Below are 27,314 nucleotides of genomic sequence, written 5' to 3'. Positions count from 1 at the left end.
TTTATATTATTTAATGCAATTTTTTCAAATTTTCACAAAAACTATTATTCCGTTTAAATTATTACGCCAAAATCTTATTCTATACAGGGAAAATGTATTGTTTTACGACGTTTATTCTGATGTTGAAGAATATATAAGATAATTAAAAAATATTTTTATACATAATAATTTGGTAGCTAGCGTAGCCAATAGGTAACAGATGCGTCAAAATTTTAAAAATCATACAATTATGGCTGTCATGTTCATCAAAACATAAAGGAAGTATTCATAAGGCAACGATATCTTAAATATAAAACTGCTTTATCATGCTATCATAAAACATGTTAATAAAAAAAAAACATTTCAAATATAATCAAAAGGACAAGTTTAAGAGCAAAGTCAAGGAATCTTCGTGGTCATCTCATTATAGTTTCCTCAATGCGGTAATGCCTGGTGTTGCGTGCAGTGCACTGTCAAGAGCATTAGACCTGACGAGACAGGGTCAAACAGAGATAACTATGCTGAATTGGTTTCCTAAAGTAAACCACAACTTATTTCTTTAGCATCCTTTTGGGGAAGTTGTTTTGATAATTCTCGGAAATTGAAATTATTTTGGTAAGTCGTAGACAAAATTATTAATGTTTAAGTTTTCAATTCAATTCAATTTATTTGCTTTAAACATAATATACATGTTTAGTCACTATATTTATGACATGCAAATAATTTAACTTAAATTATAAATTAAAACTATTTTAACTGAATTACAAGTTATTACATTTTAATTCTTCATTTAAATAGTACATATAAAATTGATAATTATTGAACATAAATTGACATTTATATGTCAAATATTTTTTGCATTTTCATTCTTTATATTTCTGCAACGGACAGTCTGCAGGAATATGTACATTTCTGTAAAGACGTATCACTTCCGCAATCCTATTTGCTGAATCATATTACACTTCCTGTGTTTAAATTCGGTAATTTTTTTTAACCTTGTAACAGTCGCTTCAGCTTAGGTAAATATAACTGTAGGTTCTCACTAGGATATGAATCCTGTCCGTTACGTGGATCCTCTTGAACTTGACAGTAATGAAGGGGATCACGCAATATCTGAAGGATAACCTGCCTGCTGACATTTTATCATTGATGGAAGGAAACGAAGACATTATATAAGCATTGTTAGTAGATATGGATTACCTACTCAGATTGCTGGTTATGTTATCGTTTTTACAGGTATATAAGCAGTATATAAGCAATGAACTAAATTGCTCTAGCAAAATGACATGGAATATTTATTTGAGATTTTTTTTTTTATAACACCACCAACTTTGGGAGCTACAAAGTTATCCCTTGTGTCTGTTATTAGATTGTGGTCACTCACACTTTGATGCGGAACATAATACTATGTATTCTTTTTTGGTGTTAGTATAAGTGATAAGCCGTTGGTATTTTACCAGAACCCAAAAGGCCTTATGATAGATAGAGCCCAGTTACGAAAAATATGTGTTAATATGATGCATATATTTCATTAGACCTTGAAGTGGTAAAAGTCAAAGTGAAGAAGTTGCAGTGGGAAAATTAATATTAACGCATACTCACCATACGCACGTTATTGTCTAAATTCCTGACCACAAGACGTTATTTCCTGTTGACGCATGACAATTTAGTTTAGGTGGTTTAATTGAATCTTTTCCTTGTTTGGGATGAAAGAATGGCCCGACCTCCTTTGATTAAATCATAGTGCGATCATGATATACCATACCATTCATAAAGATATTTAACGAATAAATCAATTACCTTAAGGGTCATTATTGTGTGAACTAAATATATATACTTAAAATCTAAAGAGAATTTCTCAAATTGAAATTAAAATAATGTATTAACGTAAGTCGGTAATCAATATTTCATGAGTGAGTAACGAAGTGTGTTCATCCGGAACAGTTATTTTGCGTTCTTAATTATAATATGCATATACCTAGAACCATGGTTGTTTTAAATTTCATTAAATCCATTATATAGACGCCGTGCTATTGTTAAACTAATTACAAAAAAAATAATAAAGCATAATAAATCACTTTGTCTTCTGTTTCTTTAAATTCCCCACGATCAACTTTTTTTATTCTTCAAGTTATGTTATTTAATCTGTGGCGTAGACTATTGAGCAGATACGTTAGATGTCGGGATCATTAACACCTGATCCGTCTCGTTCCCTCATTAGTTAATTCACAGCATTGGCATCCAGTGGGAGGGAAGGATATACGGCGTGATGAGGTAAATTTCACAATTGTTCAAGCAATTGTCGTAAGTCGCTCACACGGTAAACGATACGAGATTCTGAAACTTGAGTGTGATTTAATTTAGACGAGTTTCCCTTGAGTTATCCGGTGACACAATTACTGGGTTTACTATATATGGGCCACTGGTGGTAAAGCATTGTGCAAGCTCGTCTGGGTAGGTACCACCCACTCATCAGATATTCTACCGCAAAACAGCAGTAATTGGTATTGTTGTGTTCCGGTTTGAAGAGTGACTCAGCCAGTGTAATCACAGGCACAAGGGACATAACATCTTAGTTCCCAAGGTTGGTGGCGCATTGGTGATGTAAGCGATGGTTAACATTTCTCACAATGCCTATGTCTATGGACGTTGGTGACCACGTACCATCAGGTGGCTCATATACTCGTCGGCCTTCCTATTCAATAAAAAAAAACTATAACAAATACAACAGTTTACAACGATAATACATAATTATTCTTAATAATTAAATCCATAAGTGTTGGTCCGAGTAGATACTGCTTGAAAGTTAGCCAGGACCTATTATAGTGCACAAGTATGTGCAAACACTTGTGCTCTTTATATTCCCTTACACATATAATCCGTTGGGTTGGCAATTCCGAAACGACCGGAAAATTTTCAGGCGCTTTCAAAGGCAGTATCCATTGCCAACTTACAACCACCAGACTACTGAGAATAAATTGACTGGTCCAAGGTATGAACCCAGGGTCTCGGGACCCACAACTTTATAAGCTTACCTACATCAAATTAATAAGCTTTTTCACCTACTGATATATAAATATGTACTACATACAATCGATACATAGTATGAAGTAAGTTGAGATTAATGGGTTCAAATTTAAAATTTCTATCAAATGTTTTCGATACAAAATAATTACAACGAGATAAATCTTCAAATACATTAATACGCTGTCGTAATAATATGGCGTTAATTTTTTTACGATAGTACACGTCTTGAACGTGCCGTTTATATACTCGCTAGTCGTGAAGAATGATTATACAAGTTTATTTAATAACTAAATTCATATACCTACCTTACCTTATATACTAATCTTATAAATACGAAATGCCGCTGTCTTTTACCCTTTCACGCTTGAACCGGCTTAAAATTTGATATGAAGCAAGCTACAATATCAAGGAATGATATAGGCTACTTTTATATGCCTAGCACCCGATCCGACCGAGATGGCCCAGTGGTGACAACGCGTGAATCTTAACCGATGATCGTGGGTTCAAACCCGGGCAAGCACCACTGAATTTTCATGTGCTTAATTTGTGATTATAATTCATTTCGTGCTATACGGTGAAGGAAAACATCGTGAGGAAACTTGCATATGACTAATTTCATTGAAACTCTGCCACATGTGTATTCCACCAACCCGCATTGGAGCAGCGTGGTGGAATAAGCTCCATACCTTCTCCTCAAAAAGGGAGGAGGCCTTAGCCCAGCAGTGGGACATTCACAGGCTGTTACTGTACTGTTGATAGTCTTACTGAAAAAAATCCTGGTTTTGCAACATATATACGGTTACATAGTACTGTAGTGTAGGAAGTTGACTTACAGTCATAATTGAGTTTTGTTGCCAATCAATATATTTTTTTTATATGAAATAAATATTTTAAAAAAAGTTTGAAAGTTTTTAAATGAACAGCTTTGATATGTGCAATTTTGTATCTAACTACTGAGTTTATGAGGTCTAATCGGTAGAATTATAGTTCGTTTAGCTTTAAGTTTCATTAATCTTATGAATAGGTCGATAAACCAAACACACTTTAGTAACAGATGCTTAAGTCTTATATTTAAAGATCTTAAATCAGGTAGTTTATGCATTTTTATTTATCTTCTCGTATTTGAATAAATTGTACCATCGTTGTTTGTCAAATAATATTTACTTTGTTGGAAGGCTTTGTGCAAGCAGTGGTTAGGTACCACTCAAGACAAATTCTACTGCCAAACACTTAGTATTGTTATATTCCGGTCGGAAGGGTGAGTGAGCCATTGTAACTTGCACAAGGATCATAACATTTTGGTTCCCAAGGTTAATCTTGCATTGGTGACGTAAGGAATGGTTAATGTTTACGGCACCAATGTCTATTGGCGGTGGTGACCACTTACCATCAGATGATCCTTGCTTATACTACTAATATTGTAACATTAACAACATTGAGCCGTTTGGCGTGGTTGGTAGATACCTGCTTTTCACGCCGAAGGTTGTGGGTTCGATTCCCACCCAGGACAGACATTTGTGTGCATGAACATGTCTGTTTGTCCTGAGTCTGGGTGTAATTATCTATATAAGTATGTATTTACAAAAAGAAAAGTAGTATATGTAATATATTAGTTGTCTGGTTTCCATGGCACAAGCTCTGCTTAATTTGGGATCAGATGGCCGTGTGTGAATAAAGTCCCAGGATATTATTATTATAACATGATCAAGTGATCTCTAACGAACGTGATGTCGTCACCTCTGCTTGAATATTAAGTACAAGAACAAACAAATCGTGACTTACAAATTATATCATAGCATATAATTTACATGCCGATCGCAACATCATTTGAAAAATACCAAATCCCACATTTTCTTGACGCAAACGAGGAATTGATACTATATATAATATAATGCAAGGTATTGATTGTAAGTCCCGTCACGGTAGCATGAGAAAGCGATCCCGTGGCGCTCCTCATTAAGACAAAAAGGATACCGCTGGTTTTTTAGACGCAATTGGCGCCTTGGACACCGGCGAGCCCCACATACCCCTCCTCTATTCCATGGGGGAAACGCGTAACGCGTTTTTCCAGCGATTAAAAAAAAAGAAAAAAGTATGATTGTAACTTATATAAAAATATATTCGGAATTACTCAGATAATATAAATAAGCATCGTTTACTTGGTGGTAGGGCTTTGTGCAAGCCCGTGATATGCTACTGTCAAATAGCAATGCTTAGAATTGTTGTGTTCCGGTTTAAAGAGTGAATGAGCCAGGGTAACCACAGACACAAGGGACGTAACATCTCAGTTCCCAAGGTTCGTGGCGGATTGGCTATGGCGGCAGGGCTTTGTAGACTGTGAGGCCAATCTGAGCTGTAATGAATTCGATTAGTGCAAAGTGGCAGTTAGTACGTCTCGAATAGTAAGCAAGGAAAATTGTATCTTGATTTGCATGTGTGGTCATGACATCTACGTGACTTTAATTAGGAAAACCGCTAATTGATTCCGCATCGACTAATTTAGAGGTTACCATCCGGTTAGTTTTAAGGTTTTGTAACCTTTGTTTGTCTTATCAAAAACAATAAATTAATAATATATGTATATTGTTATGGTAAACTATTCCAATGGAAGGAGTAAAGATAAAAAATCCTTAAGCGATTTACTAATTCCCTTGATTAATAATTATTTCGGTGAAGTAAAACATTATTTCACTTAACTACTTATAAATACTTTTATTTTTGTATTATACAGTTCCTATTAGATAAAGAATGCTTAATATGAATAAGTTAGATTAGTTAATTTTGTTTGGGGGGGGGGGGGAGGTGAGATTACTTTTCCACGTGCAGCACGGGGATTCTACAGCATAACAAAGGAACTTGCAACTTATTTTATAACGTAAATTGACATAAGTACATGCAGGTTTTTCATGCAGGACTTGATGGGACATGATGCAGGATTGGCATCGTGTTTGATTATTTCCTACAATGCTAATCTTTTGGCACGGGTTATAATTTATCTGTCTCCAACGCGTTCTATCTACTTTAAGTAACATGTTTTTCCAAAAGAAACACGCCAAACAATGTATTCAGATTATATATTTTATTTTAATTAATGCACCTATATTACATTACATATATTTATTTACAAAACATTAACAAAAAAACAGCCTATATATGCCTCCATTACTTACTATACATATTTCCATTAAATTAAATTAAGACTCTTACAAATATCCTTTAATTTGTTTATTATAGGTATTTGGTTAAGTGGTCACCACCGCCCATAGGTTGTATGTAAGAAGTATTAACTATTCCTTACATCGCCAATGCGCCACCAACCTTGGGAACGACATAACATCTTATGTCCCTTGTGCCTGTAGTTACACTGGCTCACTGATCCTTCAAACCGGCACGCAACAATACTAATTATTGCTGTTTGGCTGTTGAACATCTGATGAGTGGGTGGTACCTACCCAGACGGGCTTGTACAAGGCCGTACCACCTAGTTTTATTGAAAATGTAACCCCTAAGGTGATAAAGAAGATAAAAGTTTGAATATATAAATCCTTCTTAGTAATTCTGAATTCAGACGCCAGCGAACTCGAGAGTAAAATTATAATATGCATTATCCAAAAACGTTTTAAAATTCATTCCAAGTGCAACCTTTCATAAATCGAATGTCCTTCTGTCATATCCGTTGAATTCGACAGGGTCTATAGATTTTCCTGCATCGGTATTGCATATCGATTTCGCATCAACGATTGAATTATACATATATTATTCACACCGATATGAATACAATAGATAAAATCAATAAGGTAAATTGAAAATCGTATCGAATTAAAATAGTGGCGTTAACAGAATTGTGATTAGATGCAGCGGAAACACACGCTCTTGTCGAGGACGTTGAAGCTGTATCTTAAGGTATTATAAATTGACTTACGTGACCAAGTATTCAAGCTATTAAGATAATTTTATAGTATGTATAATCTTTGATAATTTATTTAATAATTTACACAATTTACTGACTGCCTCGTTCGTCTCGTGGCTAGATGTAAGGCTGAAGGTCGCGAGGTTCAAAACCGGGGACAGAATAAAAAGTTATTGGTTTTGCCGTCCCAATGGATTATGAGAGTAAAGGAAAAGAGAGTGCACCTATATTTGTGCATACACTTTTGTACTATAATATGTTTTGTGCATTGTATTTATACCCATTGATATTGCTGAAGAATACATTATTATATTCAATGGAATCTCTCATTTTATAGTATATTTAAATCGAATGTACTAACTTACAATTTTGCATTATGGTATATGTTCGTGATTTTTTGCCATTATTATTGTATTATTATAAGCGTATACGGAGTTAGAGAAAGATTTTTTTCGCCATATAAGATCGCGCCATGCTAAAATGTTCTGAGGCAAAAGAGCGAGATTAGTAGAGGTTCCACAAAAATCCCCTTCATAGGAGAGAAAGCCTTTGCTTAGTATTTACATGGTATATTTGAGCAAGTAAAAAAGCTTAGCGAAACAAGTGCATAACAGCTGCATTTGTATAAATAGCGAGTGTTTAGTATCTTGATAAATGACCTCGCGCTGTTCTTACAAATATTTGAATTACTCAAAATAAGAGCAAACGTCTAATCCAAAATCTAATATCTTATCTGTTGTTTGACTACTCTGTTAATATTGTAAAATCAAATATTTGTCTGTCTTACGTTTCCCAAGGTGAACGAAACATCTTAATCTGTGAGCTAATCTAGTATTACTTTTACGTTCTCGCCACACATTGCCTTAAAAGCAAATATCTTGTTAACAAACTAATGACGCAATTAAAGCCAATTAACGCAATTTATTTGAAAACTTTTGTTAGCGAGGAGCGTATGAAATAATTGAAAACTACTTAAGAGAAATGTATAGTTATACATATATAGTCTGTCCCATTAGCGTAGTGGCCTAGGTTCCAGATTTCGAGTAGTAAAAACACCGGGTCGAACCATTAAAAAGTTATTGGATTTAACAGTCGAGAAATTCTTATTAGCAGCCCGGGTCTGGAAATTGTCAATGCATACATCGCCGTACCTCAGAAAGCACGTAAAGCCGTTGTTCCTGAACTAAACTCTTTCCTGTCTCCATGGCATCTGTGTTTGCGCATTGTCCAATATAAGTCGCGAGTAGCTAGTCAACTTTAAAGCTATCCAATTTACCCTGAGGTACATTATAATACCGAAGCCGAGATGGCCCTAGTGTTAAGACCGCGTGAATCTTAACCGATAATCGTGGGTTCAAATCCGGGCATGCACCACTGAATGTTTATGTGCTTAATTTGTGTTTATAATTCATCTTGTGCTTGACGGTGAAGGAAAACATCGTGAGGAAACCGGCATGTGTCTAATTACATAGAAATTCTGCCACGTGTGTATTATATCAATCCGCATTGGAGCAGCGTGGTGGAATAAGCTTCAAACCTTCTCCTCAAAAGGTAGAGGAGGCGTTAGCCCAGCAGTGGGACATTAACAGGCTGTTACTGTACTGTTACTGTACATTATAATACTGGTGGTAGGGCTTTGTGCAAGCTCGTCTGGGTAGGTACCACCCACTCATCAGATATTCTACCGCAAAACAGCAATACTTGATATTGTTGTGTTCCGGTTTGAAGGGTGAGTGAGCCAGTGTAATTACAGGCACAAGGGACATAAAATCTTAGTTCCCAAGGTTGGTGGCGCATTGGATATGTAAGCGATGGCTGACATTTCTTACAATGCCAATGTCTTAGAGCGTTGGTGACCACTTACCATCAGGTGGCCCATATGCTCGTCCGCCTTCCTATTCTATAAAAAAAAAATCACGCACCACAAGTGTACTATTTCCTCACACCTATTCTGATAGGACGGTAACCTTTAAATTCCTTACAAAGTCGTCGGTATATGCTAGAATATTATTATAATGCTCTCCGAGAGTCGTGATTATACATAAGGTGAAATATTTAAATTATAATAGGACAATCTTAACGTTTCACTATTAGCGGATGAGCTATAGTTATTCAAAACAAAGAGCGTCTTTTACGTTTACGACATGCAATTTACAATAACCTTGAATTAATTTCATATTGAAATGTTCAAATGAAGTTCAAACAAATATCGGAATGAAAATACTTTAAATGTATCCCATATCCCGAAATTTATATATTAGCCTATATTTTTGTACAGGTACATTGATTGGTAGGCTTTTGTGCAAGCCCATCTGGATAGACCATTTATCACAATTCTACCGCCAAATTAAGTCTTGTTGTATTCCGGTTTCAAGGATTAGGAAGTCAGTATAACTACAGGCATAATATAATAATAATAATATCCTGGGTCGTTAGTCACACACGGCCATCTGATCCCAAATTAAGCAGAGCTTGTTCTATGGAAACCAGACAACTGATATACTACATATACCATTTTTCTTTTGTAAATACATACTTATATAGATAATTACACCCCCATAATATAATATCCATAATATAATATCTCGTTCCCACGGTTGGTGATGCATTGATGATATAAGGGATGGTTACTTTTTCTAACAGTTTCAATGCCTATGGGCAATAGATAACCATACCATTAGGTGGCTCAATTACGGCCTGAAAATAAAATATTAACAGGATATCTGGTGATATTCAAAAAAGGTTACTTTCGAATTTATAATATTAGTAACAAATTCGTATTAAAATTAACTCTATCTAAAAAAATCTACTACATTGCATAACAATAATGAATTAAATAAATCAAAAAGGTTATATTTACAGTTGTAACTTTTCGTGCATGAACCCAATGACATTGGATAATGTTAATTTATTTAACACCTTCGAAGAGCATTGAAACTGTGCCGCTTAGGCTCCTATCAGACTAGCATTTGTAATAATAAAAATACGCTCCTATATATTTTAATGTGACGCTGAGTGGTTCTGGCGTTAGAATAGACATGTCATTTTTACCTGTGGGTGTTGAACTTGCGCCCGATAAAAAGAGGGGTGTATATATGTATCTGTGTGTCTGTCTGTGGCATCGTGGCTCCCAAACGCCTGGACCGATTATGATGTTGTATTTTCTGTTGGAAACCTGATGTGATCTCGATGGTCATTAAATATAAATTATGAAGATCCGTTCAGGCCTTAGACGATCGCATGCTATTTGACAAAAGGACCAAAGTTTTAACAACTTAAAGTTTTACCAACTTTCACAGGTCCGATTGGTTTGAAATCCGACCCGACGATGCTTATATTAAAATTAATATTATTAGGTAGCTATACAATGTAGATTTTTACTGTTTAGAGCTATTTTGTCTTTATTTAAATTTTAATGTTATTATGATATCTTAGGGATTATTATGTTATCTTACGGATAATAGAAGTATTGATGAGGCGTTATTGAGATGCGTCATTCGAAGCAAATATACTCTATTAAAAATAAAGATTCCAGTACAAAGAACCACCGAACACACAGTAGTTCCTGTTTATAGTGAGCGTACCTATATGCATGGTATGCGATCCGAAGAAATGTCAATTGGAGTATAAAGTAATAAGCCCTTGATGGCCCAGTGGTGGAACTCGTGAGCTCACTCTTTCGTCCCTTTTTTAATTTCGCTAAAAAATCTAGCGTGCCAAAATATTCATTAAAAACCAGATGTACCCTCACGGGTTGTTACCCGTGCCCTCATACGATACTTGTCAATAATAATAAAACCACATATCCACGTCGGATTTTAGGGGTTAAGAATTCAATATAACCCGGCTATCTTTCAATGATTTAGATAGCAGTCTTCAGGCCAGGGTCATATCCGCAGCATTGAGGTTTTCATGTAGCTTCATTTTTATTATTCTCGTGGTCAGCAATAAAGGAAAACACCATGAGGAAAGCGGCGAGAGTCGGTAGAAATTCTTCGCAAGAGGAAAGCGGGGCATCGCCTAGTTGCGAGACAAAACTACTATACGGTTTTATAAGTTGCTGGCCATCGACAATTTACTTGTGAAAAAAAATATTATAAAACTGGCAAACAGGGGAGAACCCTGTAACTAATCAAACATTTAGTTTAGGTCATTTAGAAAAAAGTAACAAATGAATACTGCATATTTTTTTAGTTTAAACAATAGAAACGATAAATATGTAAAATAATCTGTGAAATAGACTAGAAAAATTACTTAATTTTTACACGAAAACATGACAAAAGCTAAAATATCAGCCTGTATACAAATATAGTACTTCTGGGCTAAGGGCTCCTGTTTGAGGTTAGGCGCTTATTCCACCACGCTGCTACAATGGTGATTAGTCGATACACATGTGACAAATTTTCCATCCAGCCCATGCAATTTCCTGGCGATTTCTTCCATTCAGTGATACTTGCAGTGATATATATTATATATATATAATATTATATATATAATATTATTATACTGGTGGTAGGGCTTTGAGCAAGCTCGTCTGGGTAGGTACCACCCACTCATCAGATATTCTACCGCAAAACAGCAATACTTGATATTGTTGTGTTCCGGTTTGAAGGGTGAGTGAGCCAGTGTAATTACAGGCACAAGGGACATAAAATCTTAGTTCCCAAGGTTGGTGGCGCATTGGCTATAAGCGATGGTTGACATTTCTTACAATGCCAATGTCTAAGGGCGTTTGGTGACCACTTACCATCAGGTGGCTCATATACTCGTCCACCTTCCTATTCTATAAAAATATATATATATATATAATGAAATGTTCTAGTTGACTAATACTTTAAATTTTGCGATAAATGTATTTATAACAGTTATAATATCCGGCGATAGCCTCATTTTTAGAGAAATAATCATAAATTAAAATAATAAATCTGATAAGCGCCCACTTTTGAAATGTGAATCATAATGAGAGAATGGACTCGTTGCAGTTTTCGCTTACTTATAAATTGAATAAGTAATTAATTAATTATTTATTTAGGATATAAATTATATATACTTACCGACTTAATAAAACATGAAAGCTCTTTATTTTTCATTTACTTATACACAATATTTATGTTTAGCATTAGAATTTTTGATAAGTGGGTGAAACTCACCCCAAAATTGCCTGTATATAATAGCCTTGTCTGTATATTGTTATTGGTAACAATTATGGCTTGTAATAACACTATTACCCTCTTTGTGTTTATTTGGTTGTAAGGCTTTGTACAAGCCCGACTGAGTACTACCCATTCATCAAATATTCTACCGCCAACCAGCAATACTTAATACTAGACTTCCGGTTTGGAGCGTGAGTGAGCCAGTGTAACTACAGGCAAAAAGGAAATAAAATCACACTTTATGAGATTGGTGGGGCATTGACGATGTAAGGGATGGTTAATATTTGTTACAATGTAACTGTCTATGCGCATTATTGAACACTTCTCATCAGATGGCCCACTTTCATTCACCTACCCTATACAATAAAAAACAACCGTACTTGCTTTTTTCTATATTTATATAAATGCTTAAAGACCGTTGTAGAACAGCGATTATATTTATTTAAAATAATATAACTAAATTTAAGTTATTGTACCGTAAAAACGAATTATTATAATTAGACTATCATAAAACAAATAAAGAATATCGCGTGGAATTTAAAAAAATCGCAAGAATTAGGTCTGTACCTATATCGACTTTTGGGTTAGGCGTGATCGTGTGGTGATTCTAAAACTGGTCTAATAAGATTACGTACCTTACTACAGACCTAAAAAACATCACATTAATATTTAACACACACATTAAAAGCTATATATCTATCTAATTAAAATACATATAATACGGGCCAAAAATTGAATAATTAATAAATTGTTTCTTAGAATCTATCAAATCTGAAATGTTATTTTATTCAAGTTTTAAACACGATTATTAGAGACTTAAATTTTGCCAAGCGTCACTGAGCTTAATATTACAATAGACTAATATGAAATAATATAAATGTAATAACCATCCTTTAAATCGTATTTATGTACGTAACCCAAAAAAAGTATTTAAGTTAGCGTATTAATTGTCTATACCCTACTTTAGTTTTAATTATCATTTCATGGTCTTAGTATTACTTGCTTAAGTAGCAATCATTTATCTTTCGTAAACACACTTGCGATTATCTGTTTCGTATCTATAGCAAACAGTCTGGATTCAAGGTTAGCTTAGATTTCAGCCGCAGTTTCGAAATTAACTTCAGTTAGAAGATGAAATTGTTACTGACCCTAGTTCCTTATTTACACCTTTTCATTTGATTGAATAATCTAGTAATTAAAACATAGTAAAATAATTTATAATAATTAAGAATAAAACTAATTAATTAATGATAGTATGGATCACGAAGAGATAATAGAAAGAGGAAAGCGTGTTGTGGTATTATAGTCATACACTCTTATATTAGAGTTAATTATACAGGAAGTGATTAATAATAATTGGAACTCAATTTCTTGATTAATAAGTGCCGTGATGGTTCAGTTAGAAAAAGAAATTTTGACCGAAAATTGTGGGTTCAAATCCGCACATGTAACACAGAATTTTCATGTGCTTCATTTTATAATTAATCACTTGCACGTTGGTGAGGAAGTTTTGCCAGGAAACCTTCATATGTCAGATGATATGCTTGATGTATAGTTATCTCATCAAAAGGACTTAGCCCAGGAGTGGGCCTGGCCTGGACCTGTTACTTTGATAATAATTTGAAGAGAATTCGATTTCGATCAAAATAATTGACTATTACGTGAAAACTTTTTTTTTTTGTTTTATTTATCTCAATATTGTTTTAGATGTATGGTCGCTACCAACGCGACCTAAGTGAAGCGGCCAGAGAAGAAGCGAGAAGACTCAGAAGGCTTCGGAAAAGAAGACGGAAAGATGACAAACTTCGGCAGAAGGAACTCGAGGCGACGGGCAAGCATCGACCCAGGGGGAAATTCTTCAAAGTAATAGGTGAGCCAGTAAAGATATGTTGTATGAAATTACAATCAATTCATACTTTAATGAGGATTATGAAGTTCTCCTGTACGATATCAGCCACGAATACCATTATTCTCAAGGGAGATTAACCAACTATACATATTATATATAAAAAAAGCGAACGAGAGGCACAGGAGTGTTAACATTACCAACATCTAATAAAACTACGTTCTTGGAGACTTAACAAGAAGCGGCATTAATTTAAATTATTGGTAGTAAAGTTAACATTACACAGTACTAATATAAATATTGATATAAAAACAATAACATCCAAACTACAAGCTACTATTGAGAACTTCTTAACTGAGAAATCCAGTACTTTTTATCTGCAGTGTTATAACCAACGCAGTTATATATATCTCTCTGACCCTCTATCTCTATTTTAAATATAATAAGTTAGAAGCAACAACATATCAAATATTTCAATATTTTATACTTTTTAAACGATTCTAATTATATCCATTTTGTTTTAATAACCTTCTTTCTTGACTTGTTTAATCGATAGAGAATGTATTCCCGGTCAAAATCTTAATGGTAAATAATCAATGACATGAAGTTTGTTAGGATACGTTTGGAGGCACACGTTCGCGAAACTCGGTGAAGACTGGGTGTTCCTAGCGTTGCTGGGTATCATCATGGCTGTTCTCAATTTCGCCATGGACAAGGGCATTGCAGTTTGTAATAACGGTAAGACAATCACTATTCTTAGAATGGTTTGATAAAATTCTGGCCAATCAATGTACATGATCATATAAAAAAATTGTAACTAAGTAACTACTTCTATTAAATTGGACTTTATTTATGTTGTGTATTGTAGTATTTAATAAAACCATATAAATATAGAAGTGGCATGTTGAAAAATATAATAAAAATCTTTCCCGTATTCAATTTTATGATTAAAATGTTACCTTCTTTCATGCTTTCTTCAGGATAATCAGGTAAATAATTACCTTAATATAAACCGTGAACTTTCAAAATGAAGATTATTAATAATTTTACATTTGTAGAAACTTTAATTTATGTGACTTTTGGGTAATAAACAATTTCAACTACATTCTTTGTGGTATTAATGTTTTCAGCTCGCATGTGGATGTATAAAGATTTAGCGACGTCAACATTTAGTCAATACGTAGCGTGGGTCTCGTTACCCGTGTGCCTCATCCTGTTCGCAGCTGGATTTGTCCACATTGTTGCCGCCCAGAGTATCGGTATGTCCTTATTTAATATTTTTACATTTCACAGCTCTACTTCAATATACTTTTATATCTAAATATAAACAATGTTAAACGTATATTGTTACGTTTAAACTTATGTTTCGCATTTGGTGATAAGGCTTTGGGTAAGCTCGCCGAAGGTTGTGGGTTCGATTCCCACCCAGGACAGACATTTGTGTGCATGAACATGTCTGTTTGTCCTGAGTCTGGGTGTAATTATCTATATAAGTATGGATTTACAAAAGAAAAGTAGTATATGTAGTATATCAGTTGTCTGGTTTCCATTGTACGAGCTTAATTTGGGATCAGATGGCCGTGTGTGAAAAATGTCCCAGGATATTATAATTATTATTATTATTACCTACTTATCAGATATTCTACCGTAAATCAAAAGTACTTGGTACTGTTGCGTTCCGGTTTGAAGGGTGAGTGAGCCAGTGTAATTACAGGCACAACGAACGTAACATCTTAGTGCCCAAGGTTGGAGGCTTTGAGGTTGTATTTCTTACAATGCCCAGGGGTCATCCTACCTATTCTATAAAAAAATGTAAAGCTTGAGAATAATGGGTCCAACAGTAGATCCTTGTAAAACACAGTTTTTGAAACATACGTAACAGTATAATACTTTAACAAAAAAAATTGAATTAAATAGTAAAATTTTAAAATCAATTCATATTATGTCTGTATCTTGATTGAAAATAGCATTAATAGTTTTAAAAAATGGGTACGATAAATGACAGTATTAGTTTATGTTTTCATGTTTTATTTAAAGGTTCTGGTATACCAGAAATGAAGACTATATTAAGAGGAGTCCACCTCAAGGAGTACCTCACATTCAGGGCTATGATCTCAAAAGTTATTGGACTCACCGCTACCCTTGGATCTGGTCTCCCACTGGGTAAAGAGGTACATACGATAATATTGTTAACCACATTTAATATTAATATATAGTCTTCAGGATAAGGAGACCAGTTTTGGTTGCTCCTCAACTTCAACTATGTGAATCATTTTAATCCTATATACATAAAAGGATAACTGACTTAACTAAAAAACTTCTTCAAAATTTTGACAGGAAAACGTCTGCCGGGCCAGCTAGTAATAATTATATTTCGTTCTACATGTGTAACTATTATTTATATAATAATATTTATATATATTTAGTATGTATTTATACTTTTCCAGGGACCATCGGTTCACATAGCATCGATGGTAGCTACATTATTGTCAAAACTGGTGACCACCTTCCAAGGTATCTACAGTAACGAATCTCGTACCACCGAAATGTTAGCAGCTGCTTGCGCTGTCGGAGTGGCTTCTTGCTTCGCGGCGCCAGTTGGGGGTAAGTGAGTTGGGCTATTTTTTTACCTATATTTTTAAATAAAGTTATGCCTTATTCGGGCCCTTATACACCTTTGAGTCAGCATTTAACGAGATGAAACAAAATTTATAGATTCAACCGGTTCAGGAGACCAATTCTACTTCTCACGAGCGATCCCGTGGCGCTCCTCGTTAAGACCGAAAGGGTACCGCTAGTTTTTTAGTGGGTATTCCGATGTTCGGGGCGCACTCGGCGCCTTGCACACTTGGACGTGAGGGAAACGCGTAATGCGTTTTTCCAACGGAAAAAAAAGGGCCAATTCTACTAAAATATAACGATTACGACAGGTTACCGATTCAATTCCAATCCAACTTTGACTATTCTATATTCATTCGGATCGGAACCGAACCGATATTAACGTATACCGAAAAACCTAACTTAATTGTTAACTTTTATACCAATAGTTGATAATAAAATAAAATAATAGGAAAACGGATAAACGGCAACGATCACGCTTCGATTCGATTGTGGTATTTTTTTAAATTAAATACAATTAAATCATTATATATTCTGTTAATCAACGAATAATGATTTCACGCCTTTTTATCGTTTATATAATATTTTATTTAGTAATCAGCAAAGCTTTTTTGTAGTAGCTGTAGTATTTACGAGATTTTATTATAGAAGCGAACACGTTGCCCGAGGAGATTGATACAAGAGTTGATATTAAAAGTTTTTCTTTACTTCTCTATGTTCATCACTGTTTCTCATTCCACTTACATATATAATTAATATAATTACTAAATAAACGAACACATAAAAAAATTTAAAAATAATATATTTATTAAAAATTGGAAAGAAAATAAGAATATTTTTTTGATAAAAATCTTTAAACCCGATAACAGCGGCACCTATCGGTTCAGATCTAAACCAACCACTTAATCTTCGATAGCGCAATAATTTACGAGCCGCCCAATGATGTAAAAGTCGCAGGTTCGATCCTCACACTCGCTAATTCTAAATTGCTGTACGCTTAATCGGATGGCTACTATTCTTAAAAAAAATCGATCCAATCGAAACGGTTCAGTCACATACAAACAACAAACAAATGATATATATATAAAGATATCACATACATAACGCAATTGTATATTAATTGATTTTAAATATTTAACAGCTTTAAATAGCAAGACACTGCGTACCAATTAACCGCTAATGCTGTCTCGAACGTTTCAGAAAGTTCTAGAATATTCTGGATTTATTTAAAATAACAGATCTCTTCATTAGCTGCTGATTGAGCTGCTCTATTTATGTAGTATGACTTCATGACTACTATAAATGTGTCAATATTATTTATATTAAACCTACTCTTATGATTTGTACAGTAGTTCTTTTAATTTTTATTTGTATATATTTAAGGCTTTAATATATTAATTAATTGTCTATATAAAACAGTTACATTATATATAAGTAACAGCCTGTGAATGTCCCACTGCTGGGCTAAGGCCTCCTCTCCCTTTTGAAGAGAAGGTTTGGAGCTTATTTCACCACGCTGCTCCAATGCGGGTTGGTAGAATACACATGTGGCAGAATTTCAGTGAAATTAGACCCATGCAGGTTTCCTCACGACGTTTTCCTTCACCGTCAAGCACGAGATTTTTTTTTTTTTTTTATATCGCCGGGAGGGCAAATGACTCTACTCCACCTGATGGTAAGTGGTAGTAGAGTCCAAACGCGACGACGGCCAGTACAGACGGGAAAAACGTTCTGCACTAGCCGCCTTCGCCTTGCCGGCCCGCAAGATGCCTCTTCACGCCTCGTTTGAAGGAACCCGGGTTGTAAGAGGAGGGGAATACGTGAGCTGGTAAGGAATTCCATTTTTTGGAAGTGCGACAAAGAAAGGAGTTGCCAAATTTCTTTGTTCGCGATGGAATTGATGTCACAGTTAGGCGGTGACATCGAGAACCAGCCCGCGTGGACTTAAGAAGGAAGGGGGAAGCAGGAATTAGAGAGAATAATTCCTCAGAGCACTCGCCGTGATACAGTCGATAGAAAGCGCTCAGTGCTGCTATCTCACGACGCAATTGTAAAGGTTCAAGGGTGTTTGTGACCTTTACGTCGCCAATAATGCGTACGGCACGTCGCTGCAACCGGTCCAAGGCTTCAAGTAGGTACTTAGCGGAGCCATCCCAAAGGTGCGAGCAATATTCCACGCAAGACCGTACCTGTGTTTTGTACAGCAGGCACAGTTGTTGTGGCGTGAAAAAGCGCCGCACCTTGTTCAGAACTCCGAGTTTCCGTGAAGCTGTTTTTATAACAGCCTCGATGTAATCCCTTGGACTAAGGTCGCAGCGAACGTCAATCCCCAGCATGGCGATTTTGCTTTGCATCACCAGCGGAGTACCACAGAGGGAGGGAAGAGGGGAAAATGTTGACTTTTTCGCCGTGAGAGCGCATACCTGTGTTTTCTTGGCATTAAACTCAACAAGATTATCAGAGCCCCATTTGGCGATGAGATCTAACGTCCTATCGAGTTCAATGACAAGATTCTCCCGCCTCTCCTCAGTTTCCGCCCGCCCAGCCACTGCGCGTCCGTGGTATCCACCATGCACTGTACTATCATCTGCATAGCAATGTATGTTCCCAAGGGAGAGCATATCATTGATATGCAAAAGAAAGAGTGTGGGAGATAGCACAGATCCCTGGGGGACCCCAGCATTCACTACATAGAATTGTGAAGCGCAACCATCTACTAAAACACGAAGGCTACGCTTGTGTAGGAAGCTGGCAATCCAGGTGCATAGCTGAGCAGGCAGACCATATGCCGGTAGCTTGGAGAGAAGACTTCTGTGCCAGACCCTGTCGAAAGCCTTGGAGATATCGAGGCTGACAGCCAACGATTCTCCATGCTTGTCGATAGCTTCACCCCAGAGGTGTGTTACGTACGCTAGAAGATCACCTGTGGACCGTTTTGGTCGAAAACCGTACTGACGATCATTAATTAGACAGTGATCTTCTAGGTAATGGATCAGTTGGTTGTTTAAAATCCGTTCCATCACCTTACAAAGTACTGAGGTGATAGCTATTGGCCGATAATTTGCCGGGTCAGACCGATCCCCTTTTTTGGGAACCGCTTGCACATTAGCTCTTCTCCAAGCCTCCGGCACACTTCCCGAAGAGAGAGAAAGTTGGAACAGGCGCGTTAACACAGGAGACAGCTCCGCTGCGCACTTCTTCAGCACTATGGCTGGTATTCCATCGGGACCGCTAGCTTTCCGTACATCAAGTGATTGCAGCTCCGCACGCACATCACGTTGCCTGATTTTTATGTCAGGCATCGTATGGCCACATGCAGGTATTGTAGGTGGCAGTGCACTACAATCATCGATGACGGAATTGTCGGCAAAGAGTTTAGCCAGGAGATCAGCTTGCTCTTGCGGACTGTGAGCTAGCGATCCGTCCGGATTTCTGAGCGGTGGCAGCGAAGGTTGACAGAAATTGTTTTGCACAGACTTGGTCAGACGCCAGAAGCTACGGGAGCCCCTAGGATGCGAAACAAGGTCATGACCAATCTGTACAATGCGCTGTGCATCCGCTCTCGTGTATGCCTTTCTACAGGACTTGGAATTTTTATTATAGTTTGCTTTCAGCGAGTCAATGTTAGATGCCCCGCTAATGCAGCCGTTGATCCACTTGCGATATGCCGCCTGCTTAGCTGATACAGCATCGGCACATTCACGAGTGAACCAACGGTTACGCGTACTCCTACTGACGAGATCTGAGCTAGGAATGTAGTATTCCATTCCCAGCATGATCTCGCCAGCAACAGCAGCGGCACTAGCTGTCGGGTCATTCCCACTGAAGCAACGTTCCTTCCAAGGGACCGACGCATAGTAATCGCGCATACCGTCCCAATCCGCCGACTTATAGTGCCAAACGCGACGTTTGCATACCGCTAGTGGCGGCAGCTTGGCCTGTGGCACTCTGGTAGAAATAAGGCTGTGATCCGAAGAGCCAAGAGGAGCCTGAACCACAACCTGATATTCCACCGGGTGAGAAGTCAGCAGAAGGTCCAGTAGAGAAGGTGCTTGCCCATCAATGTCTGGGATCCTGGTGGGCTGATCAACCAGTTGGGTCAAGTCATGTGTGAGAGCAAAAGCATGAGCAGTCCTTCCAGCATGGTCAGTTTTGAGGGATTTCAACCAGGATTCGTGGTGAGCATTAAAGTCCCCCAAAAACACCAATTCCGCGTTAGGAAATTGCTCTTGCGCAGCATCTGCCACCCGACTAAGATGGTCAAATAGTCGGCTTGTCTCCAAGTCACCATTGTGGGATCTGTAGAGGCACACGTAGACTCGGCTCTGACGAACCAGGTCCACACGTACCACCAACATGGAGAAGGAGGGGTCCTCCAAGCAGCGCAGTCGGTGACAGCAAACATCCGTCCTGACGAACAAGCATACTCCGGCTTTCGCTTTGAAGGATTCTTCAAGCGTGTAGCCGGGATAATTAAGGTAGCTGGTATCGGCAGGACGGAGTATTTGTGTCTCCGTGAGAAACAACATTGCTGGCCGTGCTGTCTCGAGATGGTGGTGGACAGCGTTGAGGTTAGTGTGGAGTCCTCGGATGTTAGAGAACTCGACCTCAAACAGCGAGGGTATGGTGGGGGTGAGCACCGCTGTACGACCGTTATTTCTTTTTTGTTGCGCCATTTGGGAGAAATTAAATGGAAAAGAGACGTGAAGCGAGCGATGTATTGCCACGATAGGGATGGGCAAAGTGTGGAGGCGTGTTTCCCCAAGTGGTTGCCAAAAGGAAAAATACACTGACCCGCCGGACGGAAGGGCCCCCGAACCCCCCCGGAAGTGGCCGCCGGGACCCCACCTACCGGTCACCAACCGGCACGACGGTCCACCCCGAGATTATGCGTGGCCTGGTGGGGCAGCCTCACGAGCTGGTTAGGCACGCTCGGGCCCCTGTACTATGCCACGGGCGGCCAGCGGAACAGCCGTTTCTTCGGGTCTCCCTGACCGGCAGGTCAATACAGTTTCCCCCGGCATTGGTTCAACAGCCGTCTCCAACCGGACCAACACCCATCGCGGCAATACTCGCTCGGGCTCTGGCTGTACGCTGGCTGACCTCGAAACGCGGCTGCAAGCCACTTCACGAGTTTTTCACCATGCGTACGGTGGTAACAAGCCAGGCGGATGTTAGCATCCTACCACCAGGCGAGCAGATGGTCGCTCAGATATCCCTTAGTCGCCTCTTACGACACCCATGGGAAAGAGAGGGGCAGTGAAATGTATTCTTTCTCCGTCACTGCACGGATCAAAATGAATTATAAACACAAATTAAGCACATGAAAACTCAGTGGTGCTTGCCCGGGTTTGAACCCACGATCATCGGTTAAGATTGACGCGTTCTTACTACTGGGCCATATTGGTACTCGGTACAATATATATATATCAAAGATTCAAAGGAAATTGTAATAACATTACACTCAAGTATACATTAAATATGTACATAATGTTACTTTTAATTCATAGTTTCGTTTTTTTTTTTAATATTTATAAAACTTATGACACCCCTAAACAAACCGATACACTATTATAAGTTCCACCAATCGTAAAAAGCCACTGTGTTTCTTTAAAAAAAAAATGACGGGCCGGTTGGCGTGGTTGGTAGACACTTGCCTTTCACGCCGAAGGTTGTGGGTTCGATTCCCATCCACGACAGACATTTATGTGCATGAACATGCCTGTTTGTCTGAGTCTGGGTTTAATTATCTACATAAGTATGTATTTACAAAAGAAAAGTTGTATATGTAGTATATCAGTTGTCTGGTTTCCATAGCACAAGCTCTGCTTAGCTTGGGATCAGATGGCCGTGTGTGAATAACGTCCCAGGATATTATAAAAAAAAATTGCAATTTAATATAAATGCAGCGAAGAAAGTACGACATATGTTTAACTACATTATGTACTTAACACTTAAAGATATTGTAAACAATAATACATAGAAAGCAATCCTATATATTGGTTTTAAATTAATACATAGAATATATACTGGTGGTTCGGCTTTGTGCAAGCTCGTCTGGGTAGGTACCACTCACTCATCAGATATTCTACCGCAAAACAGCAGTACTTGATATTGTTGTGTTCCGGTTTGAAGGGTGAGTGAGCCAGTGTTATTACAGGCACAAGGGACATATAATCTTAGTTCCCAAGGTTGGTGGCGCATTGGCTATAAGCGATGGTTGACATTTCTTACAATGCCAATGTCTAAGGGCGTTTGGTGACCACTTACCATCAGGTGGCCCATATGCTCGTCCACCTTCCTATTCTATAAAAAAAAAAAATATCGGTTTTCTGAGTGAGCGGAAATGTATGTTTGCGAATGAGAAAACTTTTTGTACGGCATCTACTGTGTGTTTATACCTATTTGTGACGTCATAATTTTTTATCTTTTTTATATTTTTCAGGCAGTGTATGTCCAAATAGTCATTTTAGTCGCTCATTATATTTTAATAAACTATAACCAATTTCACTTCCCCTTGCAACAACTTCAGAGCGGTTAAAAGAGAGTTAAAATATTTGTACAAAATTGACAAGTTGTTTTAATCAAAGCATTATATTGTATATTTCAGGGGTTCTGTTCTCGATCGAGGTAACGACGACATACTTCGCTGTCAGAAACTATTGGCGTGGGTTCTTCGCGGCGTGCTGCAGTGCTATTGTAAGTTATTCACTATTACATAGCGATACTAATTTTATATGAATAATTAATATTCCTATTTTTCCCTCCAAATAAACAACGCTTGTGTGAGGAGTTGTGACAATAATATCCCAAGTAGTCAGGATCGAATCAGTGACTTTCACTTCGCTAACCTATCTTTTGATTTTGGTAACAGCCTCTGAATGTCCCACAGCTGGGCTAAGGCCTCCTCTCCCTTTTCCAGGAGAAGGTTTGGAGCTTATTCCACAACGCTGTTCTAATGCGGATTGGTGGAATACACATGCAAATTTCAGTGAAATTAGATACATGCAGGTTTCCTCACGATGTTTTCCTTCACCGTAAAGCACGATATGAATTATAATTACAAATGAAGCACATGAAAATTCAGCGTTCTTACCACTGGGTCATCTCGGCTTTTCCGACCTTTAAATACCTGGTGTCAATAAGGGAATACTGAGTGCATACAAATGTATATTATTGAGTTGCATACACTTCTGTAATATCTCCCGCGCTGGTCGTTAGCCTAGCGTTCTGCTGGTCGGCTATCTAGTGGAACACTAAGCGTGCGCAGTCAGTGCAGCTTGTCGTGTCGCAGATGTTCCGGCTGCTGTCGGTGTGGTCGGGCGCGCTGCCGACCGTCAAGCCGCTGTTCCCGACCAACTTGCCGCAGGACTTCCCCTTCGACCCGCAGGAGTTCGCCGTCTTCGTGCTGCTCGGGTACACGCACATACACACACGCACCCACTCACACACGCATATACACACGCTCGTACACACACGCACCCACTCACGCACGCATATACACCCGCTCGTACACACACGCACCCACTCACGCACGCATATACACCCGCTCGTACACACACGCACCCACTCACGCACGCATATACACCCGCTCGTACACACACGCACCCACTCACGCACGCATATACACACGCACCCATACACGCATGCTTATACACACGCTCGTACACACACGCACCCACTCACGCACGCATATACACACGCTCGTACACATGCACGTACAATCAATATTAATTGACAAAACTGAATATTCATCAATATCAAATATTCCCCTCCAGCATAGTTTGCGGTCTGATGGCCGCGCTGTGGGTGTTCCTGCACCGTCAGTACGTGCTCTTTATGAGGAACACGAAGGTCTTGAGCAGCTTCTTGCAGAAAAAGTTTGTAAAGATCATATATTTTAAAGTTTATTTGAAAAAATAATTTTGACTTCAACCACTGTTGGCGTTTATGCTGTTGTTACACACAACAATTGTTAAAATAATCTAATGTTAATCTCATATGTAAGAAAGAAATAGCAATTTATTTTACGATGACATTTAAAAGTGTTCTGTTTGTGGTTTCACAGCCGTTTCATCTACCCGGGCTTCATGACGTTAGCCGTGATGTCCATCCTCTTCCCGCCTGGCATTGGCAAATACATGGCTGCTGACCTTGGCAATCAGGAACAGGTGTGTATTTACTAGATGGACTTGCACACTGATTTATGTGTCTAGTGTTACTGTATACAAAGATATAGACACAATATATATAGCTGAGAGAAAGGAACAGGAAACTTCTGTTACCAATCGTGGAAGAATTATAATATATCTTTTATATTTAGTATATATAGACATAATTCAAGCGGCACTTAAAACTCTCATTTTACAATATAAATTAAATTTCACGTTACCGCCGCTTTGAAATGTAGATTCTAATGAAAAGACGGCAAGAAATTTACAAATGATGGTCACCTGATAGTGAATTACCATTAAATGACATCCGTTGCTGTCACACTGTGAGCGCCTTGATGTAATACATGTGATAATGAATCCTGCAAAGACATTACCAAGAAAGGTTGCTATCTGATGGTCGTAAATGTTTGTCAAATATATCTTCAAGCAGCTCACACCGCTGATGTCAAATAAACGGTATCAGGTCAATGGAAAATGTTCAGCAGTTAACGCGCATGTCCGCCCGCAGGTGTTGTCGCTGTTCGCCAACTTCACGTGGTCGGACGAGCTGACGGCTGAGCAGGCGGCGGTGGTGTCCCACTGGCAGACGCCCGAAGTGGACCACTTCGGCTGTCTCGTCATATACTTCTGGTCTATCGTGAGTTTTACCATAGTCCATATATTTTTAGGGATCCATAGTCAAATAAGAAAACTTCATAATTTGGACAAACATAGTTTACACGTATATCATCAATCACATAATGGTTCGCCATTCACATTAGAAAAGATTATTTATCATACATTACACTGGTGAACAGCTTCGAGCTGGCATATAGTAATAGTCCTCACACCTCACCTCAGTTATTGTAATATTATTTCGCGACTACCTTACTGAATTCACGACATTAACTGAGTTCAGCTTTAAAAATTAGTTAATCCAATTTTGATCAGTGTTTCAGAATATGCCCTAAAAGAATCCGCAAAATATATCGACGAGGTCATTGTAGTAGTAGTAGTAGTAACAGCCTGTGTATGTCCCACTGCTGGGCTAAGACCTCCTCTCCCGTTTTGAGGAGAAGGTATGGAGCTTATTCCACCACGCTGCTCCAATGCGGATTAATGGAATTGTAGTAGTGAGCCAGCGTACTTATAAACATAAGGTACTTACTATCCCAAAACCGTTACCTTGTAGCGAGTTGGCTCATCGGTTATTTAACTAATTAAAAAAAACACGGTTCCCATTGTTTGTAAGATTATATTAATTTCCATATATTTTTACCACCATACTATTTATTTATGGTGATCTCACCCAGTCGAATATATGAATGTAAATTAAACAGCTTACTAAAGCCCATTGCTGGACAAAATATATCGACGAGGATGGGATTCGAACCCACGCGTGCAGAGCACATTGGATTAGCAGTCCAACGCCTTAACCACTCGGCCACCTCGTCTTGTTATTACTCAGCTAATAATTTAGTGCTATAATTTTTTCATTACTAATAATATATTTGTACAACTGTTATGGCTCATATTTTTATTGGTAATTAATGAAGTGTTCATTTTATGCAATATTTACTTTATTCAAATTAGTGTTAATAATTTACTAAACCCATGAATTACATATACATTTGTATGTATGAATGAATTGGTTTTGTCTTTTTTTGTACACCTTTAATCATTCATCTATGCATTTCCTAAGGTAGAAATACTTTTAGTATTAAATCCGCTTTGCACAACATATAAAACTAATTGCTATACGCGATAGTTAGGTGATAGGTACCCCAGACAAGATGTTCGCAAAATTTTATGATTAAATTTGATATTTTGTAGTTAAGAGCATTTTGCTTTTTTACTGACGTTTAATTTTAAATAAATAAAATATTTTTGAAAAAAATATAAATTTTTCGGTAAGAGTGAATGGTTTTTTTTTTTAATTAATTATTGTATATTTATAATAATAAAAAATTATAATTGATAAAAATATAATATAAATATGAAGTTGGTATTTAAATTAAATGACGTGTCTTAAAATCATTTGAAGTTGTTCCTTTGTGTAACCACTCATCAGATATTCAACCGCCAAGCCGGTGAGTGAGCCAGTTTAACTGCAGGCATAAAGAACACAACATATTATAGTTGGTAGCGCTTTGGCTATGTAAGGAATGGCTAACATTTCTTACAATGCCAATGCTTCAGTGACCATTTACCATAATGTGGTCCATTTGCACGTAACCTGTTTTATGAAAAAACTTGAAACAATAATATAAAGAACAGTAAACGTAGGGTGAGGTTAGCGACTAATATTTTATTAATAAATACATAATATACAATTTTCATATAAAGTCATTTAATATATAAACACATAAACAGAAATAGCGAGTCAAAGCATCAAGCAGGATATTAAAAATATATCGACGAGGATGGGATTCGAACCCACGCGTGCAGAGCACATTGGATTAGCAGTCCAACGCCTTAACCACTCGGCCACCTCGTCTTGTTATTAGCACATGAATTAAAAGTTGATAATAAGTTTTTAATAGGTTTTTTTAATTGTTTAAATTATGTAAAGATAGAAATAATTCCAAAAGACATTCCCTTACATTCAATCGTACATTGAACAGAGA

General features: G+C 37.5%; 1 protein-coding gene and 2 non-coding genes across 5 annotated transcripts in view; 1 reads left to right on the top strand and 2 right to left on the bottom strand.

Moving 5' to 3' along the window:
* Positions 1-27,314, top strand: part of LOC126777847 (chloride channel protein 2) — a 72,917-nt gene that overhangs the window by 30,340 nt on the left and 15,263 nt on the right. For all 3 annotated transcript variants that reach the window (XM_050501078.1, XM_050501077.1, XM_050501076.1), the window contains 10 exons: positions 13,777-13,939; positions 14,531-14,653; positions 15,046-15,174; positions 15,953-16,086; positions 16,363-16,519; positions 23,145-23,233; positions 23,829-23,950; positions 24,313-24,414; positions 24,603-24,705; positions 25,217-25,345. In XM_050501078.1, coding sequence (XP_050357035.1) covers positions 13,777-13,939; positions 14,531-14,653; positions 15,046-15,174; positions 15,953-16,086; positions 16,363-16,519; positions 23,145-23,233; positions 23,829-23,950; positions 24,313-24,414; positions 24,603-24,705; positions 25,217-25,345 — 1,251 coding nt within the window. The remainder of the gene's footprint in view (positions 1-13,776; positions 13,940-14,530; positions 14,654-15,045; positions 15,175-15,952; positions 16,087-16,362; positions 16,520-23,144; positions 23,234-23,828; positions 23,951-24,312; positions 24,415-24,602; positions 24,706-25,216; positions 25,346-27,314) is intronic.
* Positions 26,060-26,141, bottom strand: Trnas-gcu (transfer RNA serine (anticodon GCU)). The gene has a single exon. It is a non-coding gene; the product is annotated as a tRNA-Ser (tRNA).
* Positions 27,103-27,184, bottom strand: Trnas-gcu (transfer RNA serine (anticodon GCU)). The gene has a single exon. It is a non-coding gene; the product is annotated as a tRNA-Ser (tRNA).

This window comes from Nymphalis io, chromosome 24 (assembly GCF_905147045.1).
Source record: "Nymphalis io chromosome 24, ilAglIoxx1.1, whole genome shotgun sequence".
Classification (NCBI taxonomy): domain Eukaryota; kingdom Metazoa; phylum Arthropoda; class Insecta; order Lepidoptera; family Nymphalidae; genus Nymphalis; species Nymphalis io.
The sequence above is the reverse complement of the archived record's forward strand: the minus strand, read 5'-3'. Positions and strand labels throughout refer to the sequence as shown.